Source organism: Diabrotica undecimpunctata, chromosome 6, assembly GCF_040954645.1.
Source record: "Diabrotica undecimpunctata isolate CICGRU chromosome 6, icDiaUnde3, whole genome shotgun sequence".
Taxonomy (NCBI): Eukaryota; Metazoa; Arthropoda; class Insecta; order Coleoptera; family Chrysomelidae; genus Diabrotica; species Diabrotica undecimpunctata.
This window is the reverse complement of record NC_092808.1, coordinates 19,118,032-19,136,533: the sequence shown is the minus strand read 5'-3', so window position 1 is coordinate 19,136,533 and position 18,502 is coordinate 19,118,032. Positions and strand designations below refer to the sequence as shown.

The 18,502-nt window shown below is 34.8% G+C and overlaps 1 protein-coding gene across 1 annotated transcript in view; it reads right to left on the bottom strand.

The window, feature by feature from the left end:
• Nucleotides 1-18,502, bottom strand: part of scro (scarecrow) — a 125,715-nt gene that overhangs the window by 82,870 nt on the left and 24,343 nt on the right. The window contains exon 4 of the mRNA XM_072536535.1: nucleotides 2,808-2,968. Within this exon, the coding sequence (XP_072392636.1) occupies nucleotides 2,808-2,968 (161 nt within the window). The remainder of the gene's footprint in view (nucleotides 1-2,807; nucleotides 2,969-18,502) is intronic.

Here is an 18,502-nt window from a genome sequence, read left to right as displayed (position 1 = left end):
GTATTCTTCAGTCATTTACGCGGTTCGTTAAACAACATGAATTTTATTAAGACTTGAAAATATCCACAATTCATTTTTTTGACAAACCGCGTATACAACTAAAAAAAATTTAATATCTGATCATTGTATTCTAGGTTTTAGATCATTCAAAACTTTTTATGTAACATAATTATTTTATATAACAAAATTCATAAAACTAAAAATAAAAAGGTTTCACATATGGTGCCGACTTAATTACCCTGTATATATATATATATATATATATATATATATATATATATATATATATATATATATATAACAATGTGACTTTAACAATTTAATTAGAAATCTCAAAATGTAATATCAGAAAAGGTAATCTACAGCAACAAAGTAATATTATGCCTTGCCTACAAGAAATATCTTATACAGTTAACTTAAAGAACTTAATTACGCCGATTTTTTTTTTGTTTGATCAGGATGATTCGCGAAAACCAGTGCGAAACAACTAAACAAAAACGGTATAAAATCTCTACTCACCAGTTGTATGACATTTAGTCTTACACCCTTTCGTCGCACAAGTCCACAAAAGGCAATTCGATTTTTTTAGACTCTTTCGCAATTGAAATTTTAAATTATTGATAACCATTATTTTTTGTCCGCGTTCGCTCAGGACGTAATCAATTAGCAGTTCACTATCCATGTTGAAGAAACAAGGGCAAATGAAGAGAAATTTTTCTTTTCGCATGATTTTAGGTAGCTATCAATAGAATTTTGTGGAATTCCCAAATAAAATCCAGTAAATTGCAGTTGCATTTAAGACATCTGGATTTGGATTATTCTGTGAAATTGTCAAAAACTAGCCGTTTGTTGGGATTTTATGGTATACACCTGATCAGGGGTGCAGGTAGGCCAGTGATCAGTTTACCAATCTCTTAGGGTCTATTTTGAAAACCCTACTTTTATGGCGGTGATGAGTTTGTACTATGTACGAGGGTATTTATGGTAATTGGTGATGAGTTTAGGTGTACCCATTGTGCCGATCAAGTATTTAACGCTGATGAAACGGAACTTTATTGGAAAAAAATGCCTAACTGTACTTACATCGCAAAAGATGAAAAAACTGCAAGTAAACATAAAGCAAGTAAAGATCGAGTAACATTATTACATACTTTGTTGCAATACTTCAGGAGATAGGATGTTGAAACCGCTCTTAATAAATAAATCTGTTAGACCACTTGCTTTAAAAGGCAAATATTTACTTTACAAGTAAAACAAGAAAAAGCAGTTGATGTTATAAAATTAATAGAAAAACATGATTTAAACTGGAAGAGTATTGAAGAATTAATCTATTTTAATCATTTAGAACGAGACAACTTTGAAAAACATCCATGTGCAGACCAAGTTTATAAATAATTAGTTTATTTTCAACAAAAATACTAGTAAAATAAACAGGTTCCCCTGTTTTCCTGTTTATCGACACGATAATGAATAAATATAAATAGTCACAAAAACGAATAGAAATATGGACCAGTTTTTTTTAGCTTCTGTATGAATTTCTTTCAGATATTCGATATAATTTATTATGCAGCCTATTTCTTTTAATTTCTGAAAACTTTTATCTTTTTGTCTTGGTTTTATGTAATTTTAGAAGGCTACGGAACATATCCCTACTTTTTCAAGGCAAGTAGTCTTTTTTATGCATTTGTTTTATATGCGCTTTTCTACCACATTTACATTTATTTACATTACATTAATATACATTTTTTTCCACCGCATAGAACGTGAACTTACTGTACTATAGACGCACATGGGCAACCTTATTATCATTTAAAAATCACATTTAAACTTGAAGCTATTGGTCATCTACTAAAAGAGTCAGCATTAACAAAGAGTCAGGTGAAAATTGGCAAAAAGCTATAAGACTAGAAATGGCAGAGTGCATCAAGTGATGATGATGATGCTATCTAATCCGAAGAGAACGACAAAGTACTTATTTAGTTATTAAATAAATGTGTGTGCTTATTATATACTATATTATATAATAGTTTTCTAGTTTTTGATGGTAAAGTAAACCATTGTAATTTTCTCCCATCAAAACTGCGCTGTCATGTATTTCCAAATCTAGTATAAGTACCTACTTAAGTCTAAAAAAAGTAACAAAAATGGAAGACCCTTATTCATTAAGCTTGCAATAGAGGAAAATTTACTACCTAATTGTGAAAACCACAAAAAAAGATAGCGCTAAAGAGGGGGAGGCAATTTATGCTGCCTACTCAGTTATAACCAAGCAATAAGATGTATAAAGACAGTTAAGTAGACAAGTTGATATTTTATTATTATTTTCCTGATATTGATACTTGACTAGATATTTTATTGCTGCCCATCAGAAGCATATGAAAATAAGAAGAATTGCTATATGCAGCTATAGATACTAAGATGAAAATTAATTAAACATTAATGAAAATTAATATATAGGTAGCTATACAATTCGAAATAGACTTACTAAGAATTGAATATCTTACCGTAAACAGTTGAATAGTCAAAATTTAGACTGATGCACATATTTAAAAGTCGTGTACACCTTCACTAACCCACTTAGTTCCTAATTAAATCCCGTACTTTAAAAGTGCTCTCGAAAATAGAGAAAAAATTGAGCTGCCGAAATTAACAGACTGATTGTATTTAATTTAGTTTTACGCCGTCGGCCGATGGCCGTTCCACGTTCATTTATTTTAAAGTTTCACGGCTGGATTCGCCCCGTCTACAATAAAAAGCAACAAGAAGACTTCGAAAGTGGGCGGGAAACGCCACCACGACGGACTTACCTGTGCCTGCGTGAAGAGGACCCGCCTTTTCCGACGTTGCGCCAACGGAAATTGCATAGGTTTGGAATCGGACACTGCGCACGCTCCTAGCCCGGGCATGCCGCTGTTAAGGCCGTGACCCATGTTCGCTGCTGTTGCTGTGCTGCCCATCAATCTAGAAACTAAATTTAATGTTCCTGTTAGGGGGTTTTTTGCTTACTTTTTGTTGGGATAAAGTTTGTTTTTTGTTTATTTTTATCTTTTTGTTGGTTTGAAATTTGAAGTTCAGAAAACGAGGAAAATAATTTAGGAACTTTTGTTCGTAGTATACACCATACTTTTATTTAATTATGTCAATCAACAATTTTTGCTTCAAAGATTTTGGTCAATCTGGTTAAATTAGAAACAACAATACTAACATTCCCAACAAGGTACTTGTAAGATTAAAAATAACAGAAAAATAATGTAAAGAAACAGTGACTCTCATAATAACCCCTAGACTTAAAGTAAACCTACGATATTATTCATATCATGCAACATTGAAAAGTAATAGAAAGTGCCTAGAAAAAAAAATATAGACACAATAAAAAAATTATAAGACTCAGATCTGTATAAATTGAACAGAGCAAAACTCTTTCACTTTCTTTTAGAATATGTAAGTATCTTAACAGGTTGGATGCCGCTATTTTGTAACTTACTTTTACGTGGTCCCAAATTAAAAAAATAGAAAAAACGGTATGCTGTTGCTAATAATTATGAATACTGATGTTTTATATGTAATTGCTATTTCAAATATTTAAGAAAAGGAAAAAACTGACGCTCATAAGCGACAGTCGCACTGAGGTTCGGCATTCATAGCCGTGTACCGTTGGCGCTTATAAGGGTTGCCTATATTCTACAGTAAAACATTATTTATTTCAAAACATGTAACAAAAACAAACCTAAATATTAATAAAACTTTGGCTGCTATATTCTATTTGTGAATTATGATGCTGCAATTTAGACAATATCCTGGATTTCCAGGACAAGATTCGCACGTATGTTGTATCCGTCCGTTTTTTTTTCTTTGGAACAGCTTTGACATCTTTTTCTGTCGAGTTGTTTTTTACCTGGAGTCGCTTCTCTTTTTATTATCCTATGTTCGATATTTGATGCTTTTTTTATTTAAATTCTCATAAGGATGTAAAAGTTCATTTATGATTGCCATTCTAAAATAAAATGATGACATTTTCTGTCCAGAATATATAATATATAAGTGAAAAGCATTATTGAGCATCATGTCCATAATATGGAAAAAAAGTGTCTTTGGCCATCTTATTGTTTTTCCTTCGTGAAGGTAGTATGCAAGCATTTGATCAAGGTGATCTACACCTGACATATGTTTATTGTATTCGGCGACAGACAATGGTTTAGTAACTTTTTGTTATCTTTTATTTTCTATTTCAACCATTGTATTTACATATTTATTTGAAATATGTAAAACATCCCTCTTATCCTTCCACTTTCCTATCATTACTCCTTTAGCATATTGCGCAATGGTTTCTTCCTTTTTTAGCTTAGTTGAAATAACAGCTTTGGGTGTTATTTTTCTATTAGACCGAAGTGTGCCATTGCAGTGAGTCTGATTCTTAATTAGAGTTCTGGCTAAAGAAAAACTTTTGTAATAGTTGTACATATAATCATGATGGCCAACATTTAATAATAAAACCATTAAATGTAGGAAAACTTTTGAGAATGTCCTTTACCGCCAGTATCCTCCATACCAGTATATACAGCAAATTTCTGAGCAATACTTCTAGGGTTTGTTAATAAATACAACTTAATCCCATATTTGTGTTTTTTGTTTTTAATGTATTGCTTGACAATACGCCTGCCGCGAAAAAGAAACATGGATTCATCTAGAGATAATTCATCCTGAATAAAATATTTCTGCCATTTTTTCGTTAAAGAAATTTATTATCAGTCTTATTTTGTATACTTAGACCTGAAGATAGACCTGAAGTCTATTTTCAGGTCTAGATTCACTTGGTGGGGGATTTCTGGAGAAATGAAGTGCTCGCAGTATCAGCAAAAACCTGTTTTCTCGCTTTCAGGGTTCGGTCTCGTTTCCAATAATCGCGCATCCTTGGTTGTCGTACAACACCCAGGGCTCAATAGGCCCTTCTTCTATGCCTCAATTTAAAACAGATTGCCTAATAAAGGGTGGTGGGGGAAATACGTACAAAATGACATACATGGAGAAAATGACATAGGCGGGTTATTTTAAAATTGGGAGACTTTAACACGAAACTTACAGACAGACATTGGCAGACAGTTACACCACGTGGCCATAACGGTACTCTATAATCTGTCAAATTTTGAACGCATTCTTTTTATTCGTCTTGGTGTCTTGGCCGATGACATATTCACAGGTTTCGAATTATTTTCGTACTGACAACAGTTTTGTCCAAATTGTAAGTTTTTTGCTATTGTATCTATTTATGCAGCATTTGTTTCGTTCCTAAAACACTTATCTTCAAATTAAATATCTTATTTTAAGAAAAAGAGCTCTTGTATATTTATTTACAAATTTTATTGTTTTAAAACGCTCAACGGAGAAAACGACATATACCTCATAAGTATAATTAACGGACAAAATGGCCTAGGTATGTCATTTTGTCCATAACTTTTGTATTATATGTAGGTATATATTCGTTTCAGATACCAAAATGCCTCGCGATTATAAAAGAACGACTGCTCTGCAATCTTGGTGTACCGAGTCAATGAAGAAACCCATTGAGTCAGTGCGAGATAAGAAAACGAGCTGGACATTTGCATCAAAAATATTTGGTGTTCCTCAAGCAACTCTTTGCAGGCATGTTTTAGGTACTATTTAAAATTTTGGAGTCAAATTCAAAAAGCCTTGGTTGTTGGAAAGCTATCTTTCCATCTGATGTGGAAAGGCAATTGGTTGAGCACATAAAATTACTAGAAAGTCGTTTGTTCGGATTAAGAACAAGATCGGTACAATAATTAGCTTTTCAGATGGCCGAGAAAAACGGTTTCGCTCATAAATTTAACATCCAAACGCAAAAGGCAGGACAAGACTGGTTGGTTGAATTTCTAAGTCTAAGATGTAATAAAGATATTTTTGCGCAAACCAGGAGCCACTTCAACAGCTCGCGCTCAAGCTTTTAATCGACCGCAAGTCCAACAGTTTTATCAGTGGTACGGAAGCTTGCTAGAATCTGTTGGCTATAGACCGCACCGTATTAATAATCCTGATGAATCTGGGCTATCTACAGTACAAAAACCTGCATAGAAATGACGAGAAAGATCTAGGATAGTGTGTAGCTGAGAATTTGTATAATAACACGAATCTTCAGATGCTATGTGTTTTTTACCCTTTTATATGAAGTAGAAAACTGAACGTTGAGGGTGACAACATCTACACAACTACAGACTTTTTACACAACTACAGACTCTTTTGTAAACATACTCAGAATTTTATACATTCACCATGCCACAATAAACAGTGTGATTTATCGTATGAACAAAATCTGAACGTAATAAATAGATCAAATAAATCACGAGCGTCGAAGCTCATCGTGGTTGAAGAATATCAGACAGTTTGCGGAAATAACGATGGCGCATTTGGTGTAGAAGAATTATTAGGCACATCAGCCGATAGAGAAAGGTTTCAGGAAATTGTAAACATGTTGACAACCAATGTATGAATATGGATACGGTACTTAAAAAAGAATATGAAAACGAGAAAATTGAGCTAAGCGTGATGTAATAAAAGCCACAAGGAAAATGAAATTCCTGTAGTTGGCTGTATAGCATGAATCACAAAAGTTTTACTTAAAAATCCTTTATGAAAGGATGTAAAGTTATGTAATTAAAATTATTCTTTCGGGCTACATCGCAGAACGTTTTCGGACTAATAAATCCATCATCAGTGTATTTCCATGTGTACATGAGTCAAGCAACTTAATATTTGGGTAAAAAGCTTTAAAATGGTACAAAATTTATTATGTGTTACATTTTTGTTAAAAAGATGGTCTAATGTTACAGTTTTTAACAGATACCCTGCATGGAGGTTGCTGCAGACCCTAAGACAATGTCTTTGAATGATAGAGGATATGCAATATGATGACAAGAAGTATAGGTGATTCAAGAAATTAAAACTGGATAATTAATAAGAAAAGCGAAGACAAAATAAGAACAACAGAGTCTCCTCAAGAGTAGTGGACTTTGCCATGGAGGCGTCCTTCATGTTCAGTTATGATCACTACATTAAACATCTTACAACACTGCTTAAACGGCAACAGTAATACATAATTTTTTAATAGACATTAATATGGAATACATAAATTATTCGGATACTTAAAACTACGGCGTAATTCTATTTTTATTCTATTTATTTTAGGTTATTCTTCATTATTTGCTACCAAGTCCATTCCTAAGTAGGTACATGATATGATAATCTGTTCACGTTGCGCTTGTCTATTTGATCTGGTTCTGGAACTTCTGCACTTTGTTGCAATTCAACGGAAGTTTCTTGTATATAAAAGAAATCTCTTTTAATTTTAAGCTTTCAGATTCTTTTATTGATGGCTTGAACGTCTGTTTGAAGGTGTTTTATAAAATCCACTATAAAGGCTACTACGAATTCTTTACTTCCTTCATCTTTACCTCTGTACAGAATGGTACGTGTTTTGTGTCTCGGATACCGTTTTCAAACCATTTTGTTTCTTGTACTGCAGTGAGTCCGATTTTATATCATTTCAGTCCGTTTAAAAGAATTGTATGTGCTCCTAGTATATGTAAAGTTCTGACATACCACATTCCCAGCAAAAATTTCATATTCCGTTGTCAAAGTAAAACAATGTTTACTTTCATTTTAATAATGAATCATTAAACTGTCCGTATGGTCATTAATATTTATATATAACCATACAGTATCACTTTTCGTTATAACGGGTGTTTGAGATCGTATTATCTATGAATCTGCATAAAATGAACACCATCGGAATTCACCTTGATGTATTCAAATCAAACAAAACTGAAAACGTGTTTATTTACAAAAGAAATGCCATCACACGTACCAACCAACCAACACATAAGAAAATAAATATCCTTGAATATAAATAGATCGTTTATTCTATCTACAATATGTCATTACTGGTAAGTAATTACACATTCCCCGTATTTGTTTTGGACTCGCTGCGTTCCGCAGAGGAGTCGAGGGGACGAGGGATTTTATCGCTCCTCTCGTCAGCTACTGTATTGTCATTGGATTTGGAGTGCTTGGCAAACAACGACTGGTTTAGTGTATTTGCCAGCCTGTCAGTCGGACGGGTATTATAAAACCGGACCTGAAGCCGAGCAAACTTGGCCACTTTCTTGCTTCGTTTGTAGACACTTCTCGGGAAACTTTTCTGATAAATCTATACCGAAAAGTTCGTGTCTTTAGTCCTAAAAGTCTAATGAAAAACTATCACATATTGCAGCTATTTTTTCTACTATTTATATCTATTCCTACATACGAGGGTTACTCTAAAGTTTTGATACACGCTGTTGTGAATCGTCTTTTATATAAGATTTTTGGTCATTTTTATGGTGATAATATAAACGGCACAAAAAGATGCCCAGCAAATTAGTCAAACGAAAAATAAATCCATGAAAGCAATATCATTTTAAAGTCGTCTACTTTAAAATGTATAATACATGTCTGGATTGTCAATATAAATGAGTCAGATAAAATGAAATTATTAGAAGGAATTTTTCATCAAGTAACAAAAAACAAAGTTTGTTTAATTTATTAATGTTTGTATTTTGATAACGATTTCCGAAGTGGAAATTGAAACGCCAATAAACTTATTTTATACTTAAATTGGGGCTTATTCCCATTAAAATAGTAATTACTTTAAGATGCTACAAGAAAATAGCTTCAGAACAAAGTTCAAAGTAAAGTTCAATAATTAATAAATCAAATATTAAGGAAAAAAAAAGAAAAATCACAAATTTTAATGTTGGCTATTTTCAGTTTTGCTTCTAGTCACACACTGACATCTGCGATTCATGCTTATACATATAAGATACTCATACTTATAAGATTTTGAAAGTTGTTTTGGTCTAGGCCATTCCAAAGTTCAGCTAGAAGTCACCCCAACTTCTCCAAGGTGTTGGATCGATTCAGTTGATATCGCAATTACCTCTCAAGGATCCCCAGACATGTTCTATGGGATTAAGGTAAGGGCTACGTGCTGGCCAGTCAATTGTTTCAATGCCAACTTCCAAGAGATTGTCTCAAACTTATCGGGCTGCATAAGGTTGGCCGCTAATAAAATTTTGGCCACTACAATAGGGGCAAAAGGCACTACATGATCCTGAAGAATATGCAATATGTAATGATATGTAAGATTTTCGGTATTCAATACTACCACGTCCGTATTACTAGAGCGATTTCAATCTAAAGTTCTTGTGCTATCACTGATGTGTCGTGGTTAATTCCAAACGCAGATATTTACAGGGACTTGAAGATCGAAACAGTGAAGTAAATGATTGTTAAAAGCAGTGATAAATATTTTAAACGACTGGAACCCAACGAGGTAGCAGTAAATTTATTGGACAACTCCATACAGCTAAATAGATTGAACATTGGAACTCCTCTTGACTTACCATTTAGAAAATAGGTTTCTAGACTTAGTTTTGGTTATATTAGTAATAAACTTATTAGGAGTTAATAGTCATTGGACTAAAACTCTTGCTTACATATTATGTTCGTTCAACAAAAATGCTAAGTGTTACTTGTTTGTATGTAACAGATTGTATTTTAAAACAAATAAAAAAAACCACGTCCGTGCGTGCTGTTAATCAAATGCGTCCCCATCTATTCGCTATGCTACATTGTACATATCATTCATTTTGTCTTCTAAAAACACGAACTCATCTACCACTTATATGCAAACAAAATTGTGACTCATCTGTCCACAGAACTCGTTCCCAAACGGTTTCTTCCCAATTTACATGATTCCTGCCAGAAATCCTTCGAGGATTTCTGGTTAATAGACCTCGGACAGTAAATTTTTTTCTAGAAGATGTAGTCGAACTGTTTTCAGGCTTATTTGGGCGCCACTTATGTTTTGAAGCTCAAATTGCAACTGTCGGGTTGTTACAGATCGATGCTTAGAAATGATGATGTGTAATTATTGAAGGAGTGAAGTAGTATTATCCTTGTTCATTTTCTCCACTTCAGTTGCCCGGTAAACCTCACACCATAAGCACCCGTGTGTAACTTTTTGATGTATATGAAATTTGAGGTGAGGACCTGGGAATCCCCAGTAGCAGTTAACAGTACCTACATCGTATTTCTTTTCTTTACGTGTATTAGGTTATCTTATTTTTTTCAAATGCAACTGACCCAGTGTCAGAAACATTTATATATCTAATTGATTTGTTTTTGCGTGTAATCATTTTCCAAGGTATGTTATCATATGTAATTTGTAATTTTACTGAACAAATTTAATTTTATTTATTTCCTTCTACTCCTGTGGTTATTGAACACTAGATAAAGACAAAGGTATTTCTAAACTTCTGTCTAGAAAAACCGTCTGAAAAGAGAACCATGAGATATAATAAAATTCTAATTAGCCATTTGGCGTCTGCAATTAAAATTATCCAGATATCTTAAATATATCTTAAGTACACTGGAGTGCAGTAAGACACCAAAGTTGAACGAGCTGTACCTTTTACCATAGATGAACTCAACGAAGTGTTGAAGATTCTAAAGACGCGAAAGACTCCGATAGGATACCAAAAGAAGCGGTGAAACGCATTGACAGGCATTGAACTCGGCGATTTCCGGCAAATTAGAGAGGCTCGTGCTACTCCTAAAGGGAGAAGACAAGTATCGACCTGTTTGTCTTCTGTCCTGTATTAGTAAATTATACGAGAGCCTTCTAAGCGGGCGAATTGACACAGCCATTGAAGAGTTGGGCGGGCTGTCATCTAGGTAGTACGGTTTCTCAAAAAACAGGAACACGGTGGATGCGATGATGAAAGTATTCCGAAAGTTGCGCGTGGTGGAGGTTAACCAGAGGTGATGATCCTACTGTTTGACGTCCGGAATGATTTCAACATAATAAAATGGAAAGAGATAATGAAGGCTTTACGAGAAATAAGATCCGAGGTACTTGATGAATTTGGTCTCGTGTCAGAAAGAAAAATTGTGGTAGAAAAAGGAGTGGTGGTTGACGTGACGGCTAGAGTGCCGCAGGGGTTCTGTTCTAGGATCCACGCTGTGGAACCTGGCATATAACGGGATTGTGGGCCAACAATACGAAAAGAGTGTAACCCTTTTCGCACTTGCGGACGAACTCGCTATGTTGGCAATGGCGCAAGAGAGGGAGAACCTTATCTTCGGTGCACAGCGTATATGCGACCAAGTAGAGGAACAAATGAAAATGTATGGCTTAGAACTGGCTGCGGGTAAGATCGAGGCTATAGTTCTCAAGAGACCAAGGAAAAGGTACGGGATAATATTCGAAAGAGAGTGGTTTCAAAAAAAGGGCGTGAGATATTTAGGTGTGGCTCTGAGTCAAAACGGAAGGTGAAGGAGCTCGTAAAGACAGTGACTTAAAGGGCTGCGGTGAGATCCGCCCTGTTGGGAGTATCATGCCCAATATCGGAGCTTCCAAGATTGGAAGAAGGAGAGCCCTTCATTCTGTTGTGCAATCGATCGTCCTCTACGCGGAACATGTTTGGGGTACTGCAGTTTTAACAAAGACGTACAGCAGGTAGCTCAATCGAGCAGACAGGAAGTCTGTTCATGGTGGCATGTGCATACAGAACAGTCTCCGCCGAGGCGCTGGGAGTTATCACCGGGTGTATTCCGATGCACGTGCTAGTGAAGAAAAGAGAAAGAGTATACGAGAGAAGAAATGAAGACATAGCAAAAAAACGTTTAAAAAAGAAGAAAGGAAGAAGTCTATTATGGTGTGGCAAGAGGAATGGGACGAGATGAGAAGGGTGTTGCAGTGGACGAAGTCGCTGATTAATAATCTGCGAAGATGGATAGACTACGAGCATCGGAGTTTGGATTATTTTCTAACGCAGATGCTCACAGGACACGGTTATTTCAGGGCATACCTTTACAGATTTGGAAAGGCAGATAATGACAAATGCTTGTACTGTGAAATATCGGACACTGTCTCACACACTGTTTTGGTATGTGATAGATGGATAGCCGACAGGAGCTTGCTTGAGAAGGAGCTGAAAAGTAGGGTGCAATCAGTCACGGAATTGGTGGAAGAGATGCTTAAATCATCAGATCGGTGGAGACCAGTTCAGAGATATGTAAAGAGAACGTTGGGGAAAAAGGAACAAAAAGAAAGGCGACACGAAGGCAGCTGGGTGCCCAGGAGCAAGCAAGATGATATGGCAGAACGAGAAGGGGCCATATTGAACATAAACAGGGAGGAACAGAAAGAGAGAAGGATTCAGTCCTAGTGAGAAAGTGCGAAAATGGTTGAGAATTGTGCGTGAATGAGAGATAGGGTTAATGCCGTGTCGACTTTGCGTTCTAATCAGGGCTGTTCCGCCGGTAATTCATGGTTGAGAAGGGTGTTTTTTTTAGCAAGTATCTGGCATTGACGACAATGGTGTCGGTCTAATGTCGATATCTGGCGGTTCTGCCCACCTTCTAGGATCAAGGTATGTTTAGAACATTTTGACCATATCTTAAGTATCAAATTCAATATTTTTTTGTTGGCTTTAATTCTATTGAAATTCATTAAAGTAGGAATTTAATTTAATTTTCATATATATGTATTTCAAAATCATAATAATATATACTATTCTTAAAATTTAAATAAAGTTTTGTAAATAGTTTTCCAACGATTATCGTTCACCCTTGATATATTTATTTCTATTGTAGGACGTATCTACTGTAGTAAAAACATTTCAGTATTTATTTTAACGTTTAGAATTTGTCAGTTCCAATTTTTAGAAAAATTTTACCTTAGAAAAATATTATCCATTTAATCTCCCATATTTGTTTCATTTCAGCTGTCCCTCCTTCACAAAAGAAACTGAAAGCCATTAACCATCTTCTACTGTTTATACAAGAGTGCCCCTACTTTATATCTATACATTCTAAAATTGATGCAAGGGACATTTACTAAGCAAATATTTACTTTTTGTATTCTGCAAATCATATATTTGGTATTGATGGGTCTATAAGTGGGAGGGTACGTTAGGGATGCTTCTTAATTTATTGAGTTTTAATTAGATACCGAGAGAGAGAGAAAAATATATTTTTTTATTCATCTTTATTATATGTATTAGTATATTTTATTATTTTCCCATCTACGTCGTTTTCATATTCTTTATCGTGAAGTTATTAATAATAATAATAAAGTTGTTACAAAAAAAACTTTGACGTTTACCTTGTTTCTTCTTGAACTAGAATTTTCTAAATTGTTATGTAGTGTAGGAAGCGGCAGCTTTAACACGAAGACCAATGAAGACATGTGGTCCATAACAAATAATCTAATAGTAAGTAGAAGAAAAACAAAAAAAAAGACTCTGGTATATTTAGGAAACTAGACCAGAGTGATGTGGGCATCAATAGAAGAAAAATTTACACCATGTATGAAGAACAAATGATCCCTAGGTTAAAAACCATCATGCAAAGATTCCAGATGAAGACTATTTACGAAACAATTTAGGCGTAATAGAGAAGCATAAGGACTGAGCGATTGCTGGTATAAGCAGTCACCCACTTATTAATCAAGTATTCATGGCTTTAAATAATTTACATAAAAAGGTTGTTAGTTTTACACCACAAAGTGTTGTACTTAAAAAACCAAAGTGACTAATTGCATCAGAAAAATCTGGCAACATTGCAAGCATCAAATTTGAAATCTCCATATTGCAGAATACACGTATGTTAGTTTTTGTACAATTCGGGAGATAATTAGGGATTTCCAGACTTTTGGTCACTGGATTAATTACATCAAAAAGCTATTTAATAATGAAAGAGAAGAACTATCATTAGAAATCACAGAGGATACCAGATTACCAATATTACAGGAAGAAGTCATCTATGCCATCAAAAACACAAAAGGGGGCAAAGCTACCCGACCAGAGATGATGTGCCCATTGAATTATTAAAACTCATTGATGAAGATGTTATTGATGCAATAGATGAACTCTTTAATCTCATGTATCAGACTTCCACAATCCCCAGACAATGGCTGCAGTCGACCTTTGTGGCAATACCCAAAAAAAAGTCTCTGGCCCAGAGATGCATGGATATGAATCAGAACATGTACTTATGTTTTGTAGATTTTGAAAAGACATTTGATAAGGTTAAACATAAAAAGCTTGTAGAAATATTAAAAAGCAAAAACATTGACGTGATATAAAATCGTGGTATAAAAATTATATCTAATCTATACTGGAGTCAAACTGCTAAGGTAAGAGTTGACAACCAGAACACGCGAAATATCAAAATACAGAGAAGAGTCCGCCAGGGTTGCGTGCTGTCACCACTACTCTTCAATGTCTACAGTGAAACGGTATTTAAAGAATCGCTCTCAGATTCAATAGAAGTTATATCATCTATCAATGGAGAAGATTTGAATAACTTGCGTTTTGCAGACGATACAGTAATAATGACGGATAACAACAATGATTTAGAGAACTTAATGCAACGACTTAATGAATGCTGTCATGAATATGGACTAAGGATGAATTTGAAAACTTGAGAACTAAATGCATGGTCATGATTAAATCAGCAGATGCAAACATCCAATTGATTGTTGAGGATACTGCAATTGAGAGTGTGGATACCTACAAATACTTAGGAACATGGATAACATCAAATGTTGACCAAACCAAAGAAATTAAGACACGTATTGAAATAGCACGTGCATCATTCGTTAAATTTAAAAAGTGTCTTTGTTGTCGGGATATAAGGTTAGGACTACGCCTAAGAATGCTTCGGTGTTACGTATTCACTATTCTCCTTTATGGCTTGGAAGCATGGACATTAAAACAAGTGCATCTAAATAAGTTAGCCGCCTTTGAATTTTGGTGTTATATAAGAATCCTACGAATATCATGGACTCCAAAAATGTCAAACACAGAAGTTACTAGAAGAATAGGAAATGAAGCTGAAATAATATTGACTATCAAAAGAAGAAAACTTAAGTACTTAGACCATGTGATGAGAGAGCAAAGATACTTATTATTGCAGCTTATTATGCAAGGCAAAATTCGAGGAAAGCGAAGTGTGGGAAAAAGAAGAATATCGTGGCTTAAGAACTTAAGGAAATGGTTTAAATGTAGTAGTGCAGAACTATTTAGTGCAGCAGTCAACAGGGTCTGCATATCCATGATAATTTCCAAAAGGAACTTTAACAAGAAGAGTTTTGCCCCCTCTGTATATTTAGACTTTAACAATAAAAAGTTATTAAAGATAAAACATGATAAATATGTAAATACGTTTTTAATTTATTTGGGATAGTAACTAAAATGAATTATCGATTTAATAATAAAAATATTCAGTACCGTGAAGCCCCTCCTTTATCTTGCATTGTCAGCCAATACCAATAATATCCGCAAGAAAAGCAATCTATCATCACTATAGTCTGGTTAACCATGTAAAGTGAATATAAATTGATATAAACGGGATGTAAACAGGAAACGGATGATTGATGTTCCCCAGATTAATAAAAAGGGTACCTATCCACAATCTCTCTATGGGAGGTTTTTCAAATAAAAAAAATCAGATATCTACCTCGTGAAGGAATTAAAAAGTAAAAATATAAATCGAAAGTTCGAATTGTCACGCAATTAAAATTTTAATAGTAAAAAAACATCATTTAATGCTGATATTGATGGCAAACTAAATATTAGATGGAATATTTACGGCTTCGGGATAATACCATTAAGTTTGTTTCTGTTTTTTCTCATTATTTACAACGGAATTGTTAACAAAAAAATTTGGATACATAGTCGTTCCTCTTTTACCGTTAGGCTTCGATGGAGGTGCGTAGCTTTTGATAAATGTTCATCATTCTTTTCTGTTCTTCGTTATTTATGTTGCTTCTTGCCAAGGTTTGCCCTTATTTTGTAATATCTCTGCGAAGTCGCTGGTCCACTCTTTTATTGGTCTGCCTCTTCTGTTTTTCCCTATTGCTTTAGTTTCCCACACTCTTTTCACTTAGCTGTTACTGTCCATTTATGTTTATAACCGAACCATACTAATTTTTTCTTCTTTATTGCGTCAAGTAACGGTTTAATTTTGACTCTGTTTCTTATTTCTTTAGTCTGTTTGAGTTCATTCTTTGAGTCTGTTCCTCTTGTTCCTATCGTTCTTCTGAGGTATTTCATCTTTGCTGCTTGTATCCTACTCTGGTGTCTTCTGTTTAAGATCCTTTTTCTGCTGTGTATGTCAACGATGGCCTATATTATTTCATATATTGTTATCTTCGTTCTCCTTGATATTTCTTTATTGTTAAGTAATCCTCTATTTAGTGCCTGGAATAGTTTTCCTGTACTCTGTAGTCTGTAGTTGAGATCGTCCTCAATGCTTTCTGTGTTATTTATTACTGTTCCCAGGCATTTGTATAGGTTTTTTGCTTTATTTTTTGTTTATCTATTACCACTTCGACTAGGTCTTCTGTGCTATTTTTCCTTGTTATTTTCATTATCTGTGTTTTCTCTATATTTACATTTAGGTTGTATTTTTTTTTGTTGGCTATTGCTTTGCGAATTTTTACTTCGTCGTTTGTCGTGTTTGATGTGTTAACTAGCCATCCAAGATATGTGAATTCTTTAACTTGCCCAAAGGTATAATTGTTGAACATTCTGAGGGTTTTTTGCTTAACATATATTTGGTTTTTCCCTGTTTACAACAACTCCGAGGCTCTTCCGATAGTTCTGTGAGTAAAGTCCTTCTTTACGACAGGTAGGTTACTACTATGAACCCTCCTTCCTTGCCCGTGCTTGGGACCGGCAGTAATAGCAATGCAACCTCCTGAGCTACTCAATCCACCCAGTCAGCTACACTACTGCCTCAGGTGGAATCTGGATATATTCAGGGAAACTGCAGTTCATGGTGAGGTGGATTATATCAACAGAATGGAACCAGGAAGAAAGCAAAAAGACATAAACACAGTGTTCAATTTTTCACATGCGAAAAACAATCTTGTATTTTTCGCTCTATCATTCCTATAATTACCGACCTCAATTTCAAATCATTACTTAAGCCAACCCTTAGTAATAACTCCTACTCCTGACTCTAACCCCTACCTTGAGAAACAAACATTCCTTAGACAATGCAAAAGTGAAATCTCTCTCTGATATTGGTCCCCGCAGATAACAGGCCTGTTTATCGCATCTCTAACCTATTGATTTCCGTAAACAACAGACGCTTTTTTCGACCTCTATTAGCTAGGCTGTCGTAGATAACCACTTTTTTCGCTCTCTTCTCAATGATACAATCATATGATACAATCCTAAAACTCCGAAATTATTTTAATAATTTCATATATTATGATCATGCCTTAAACAGCAAGATCTCGTCTGTGTTTTGTGGGAAGGGACCAAAAGACGTTGTGGAATAAATTTCCCGTAGCTGTTTAAAAAAAAAGATCCGGAGCAGAAACATAGTGACTCAATATTCTGGAGTAATTAGAAAAGCCAGAGAAGCAAAAACCATTATTGATGCTTGGCAATTGTTTTTTCCAGACTTCGTCATCAGAGAAATAGTTGAACACACAAACAAATATATTCTAAAGCTTCGGACAAATTACAGTTGAAAAAGAGATGCCACCTGTAGAAATATGGAAGACATTAAAGCACTTATTGGTCTTCTATATTTTGCTGGAGTTTTGTGGTCATCACACCTACATTTGAGAGATCTGTGGGCAAAGGACGGAACCGGCGTAGAGATTTTTCGTCTTACAACAGATTTAATTAATTATTAATTAATCGATTTCAGTTTTTGTTGCGAGCGCTTCGCTTCGACGGTCTTGATGATAGAGAGGAACGGAAACAGTACGATAAGCTAATTTTTTTATGGATTTGTTGACCGATGCAAAGCCAATTATGCTCTAAATGAATTTGTGACAGTTGATGACATTCTTGAGTCATTTCGCGGCAAATATGGATTTCGGCAATATATACCGATTAAGCCTGCAATGTATGGAATCAAAATATTAGCGCTTGTTGATTCCACGTCATATTACACCTATAATCTAGAGGTGTATGTTGGGACTCAACCAGATGGGCCCTATAAAGTTGACAATAGCGCCTCTTCAGTCGCACAAAGATTAATTAAACGAGAAATTAAAAGAATAATTTCTGGAACTGGAAGAAATGTAACTTTCTATAATTGGATTTACGTCGATAGCTTTAGCCTTAGATTTGCTAAAAAAACACAAACTAACTGTTACGGGCACAATTCGCAAAAATAAAAAAGAAATTCATGAGATTTGACACCGAAGACATGACTTTGGTATCCCACAAGCCCAAGCAAAACAAAATAGTTACATTATTGTCAACAATGCATTACAAAGACGAGATTGATACAGAAAGTGGCGATGCATACAAGCCAACAATGATTGCATTTTACAATGCAACAAAGGGATGTGTTGATACCGTTGATGAGCTAAAGGGAACTTACTCTGTGTCACGAACAAGTTCCCGATGGCCTATAA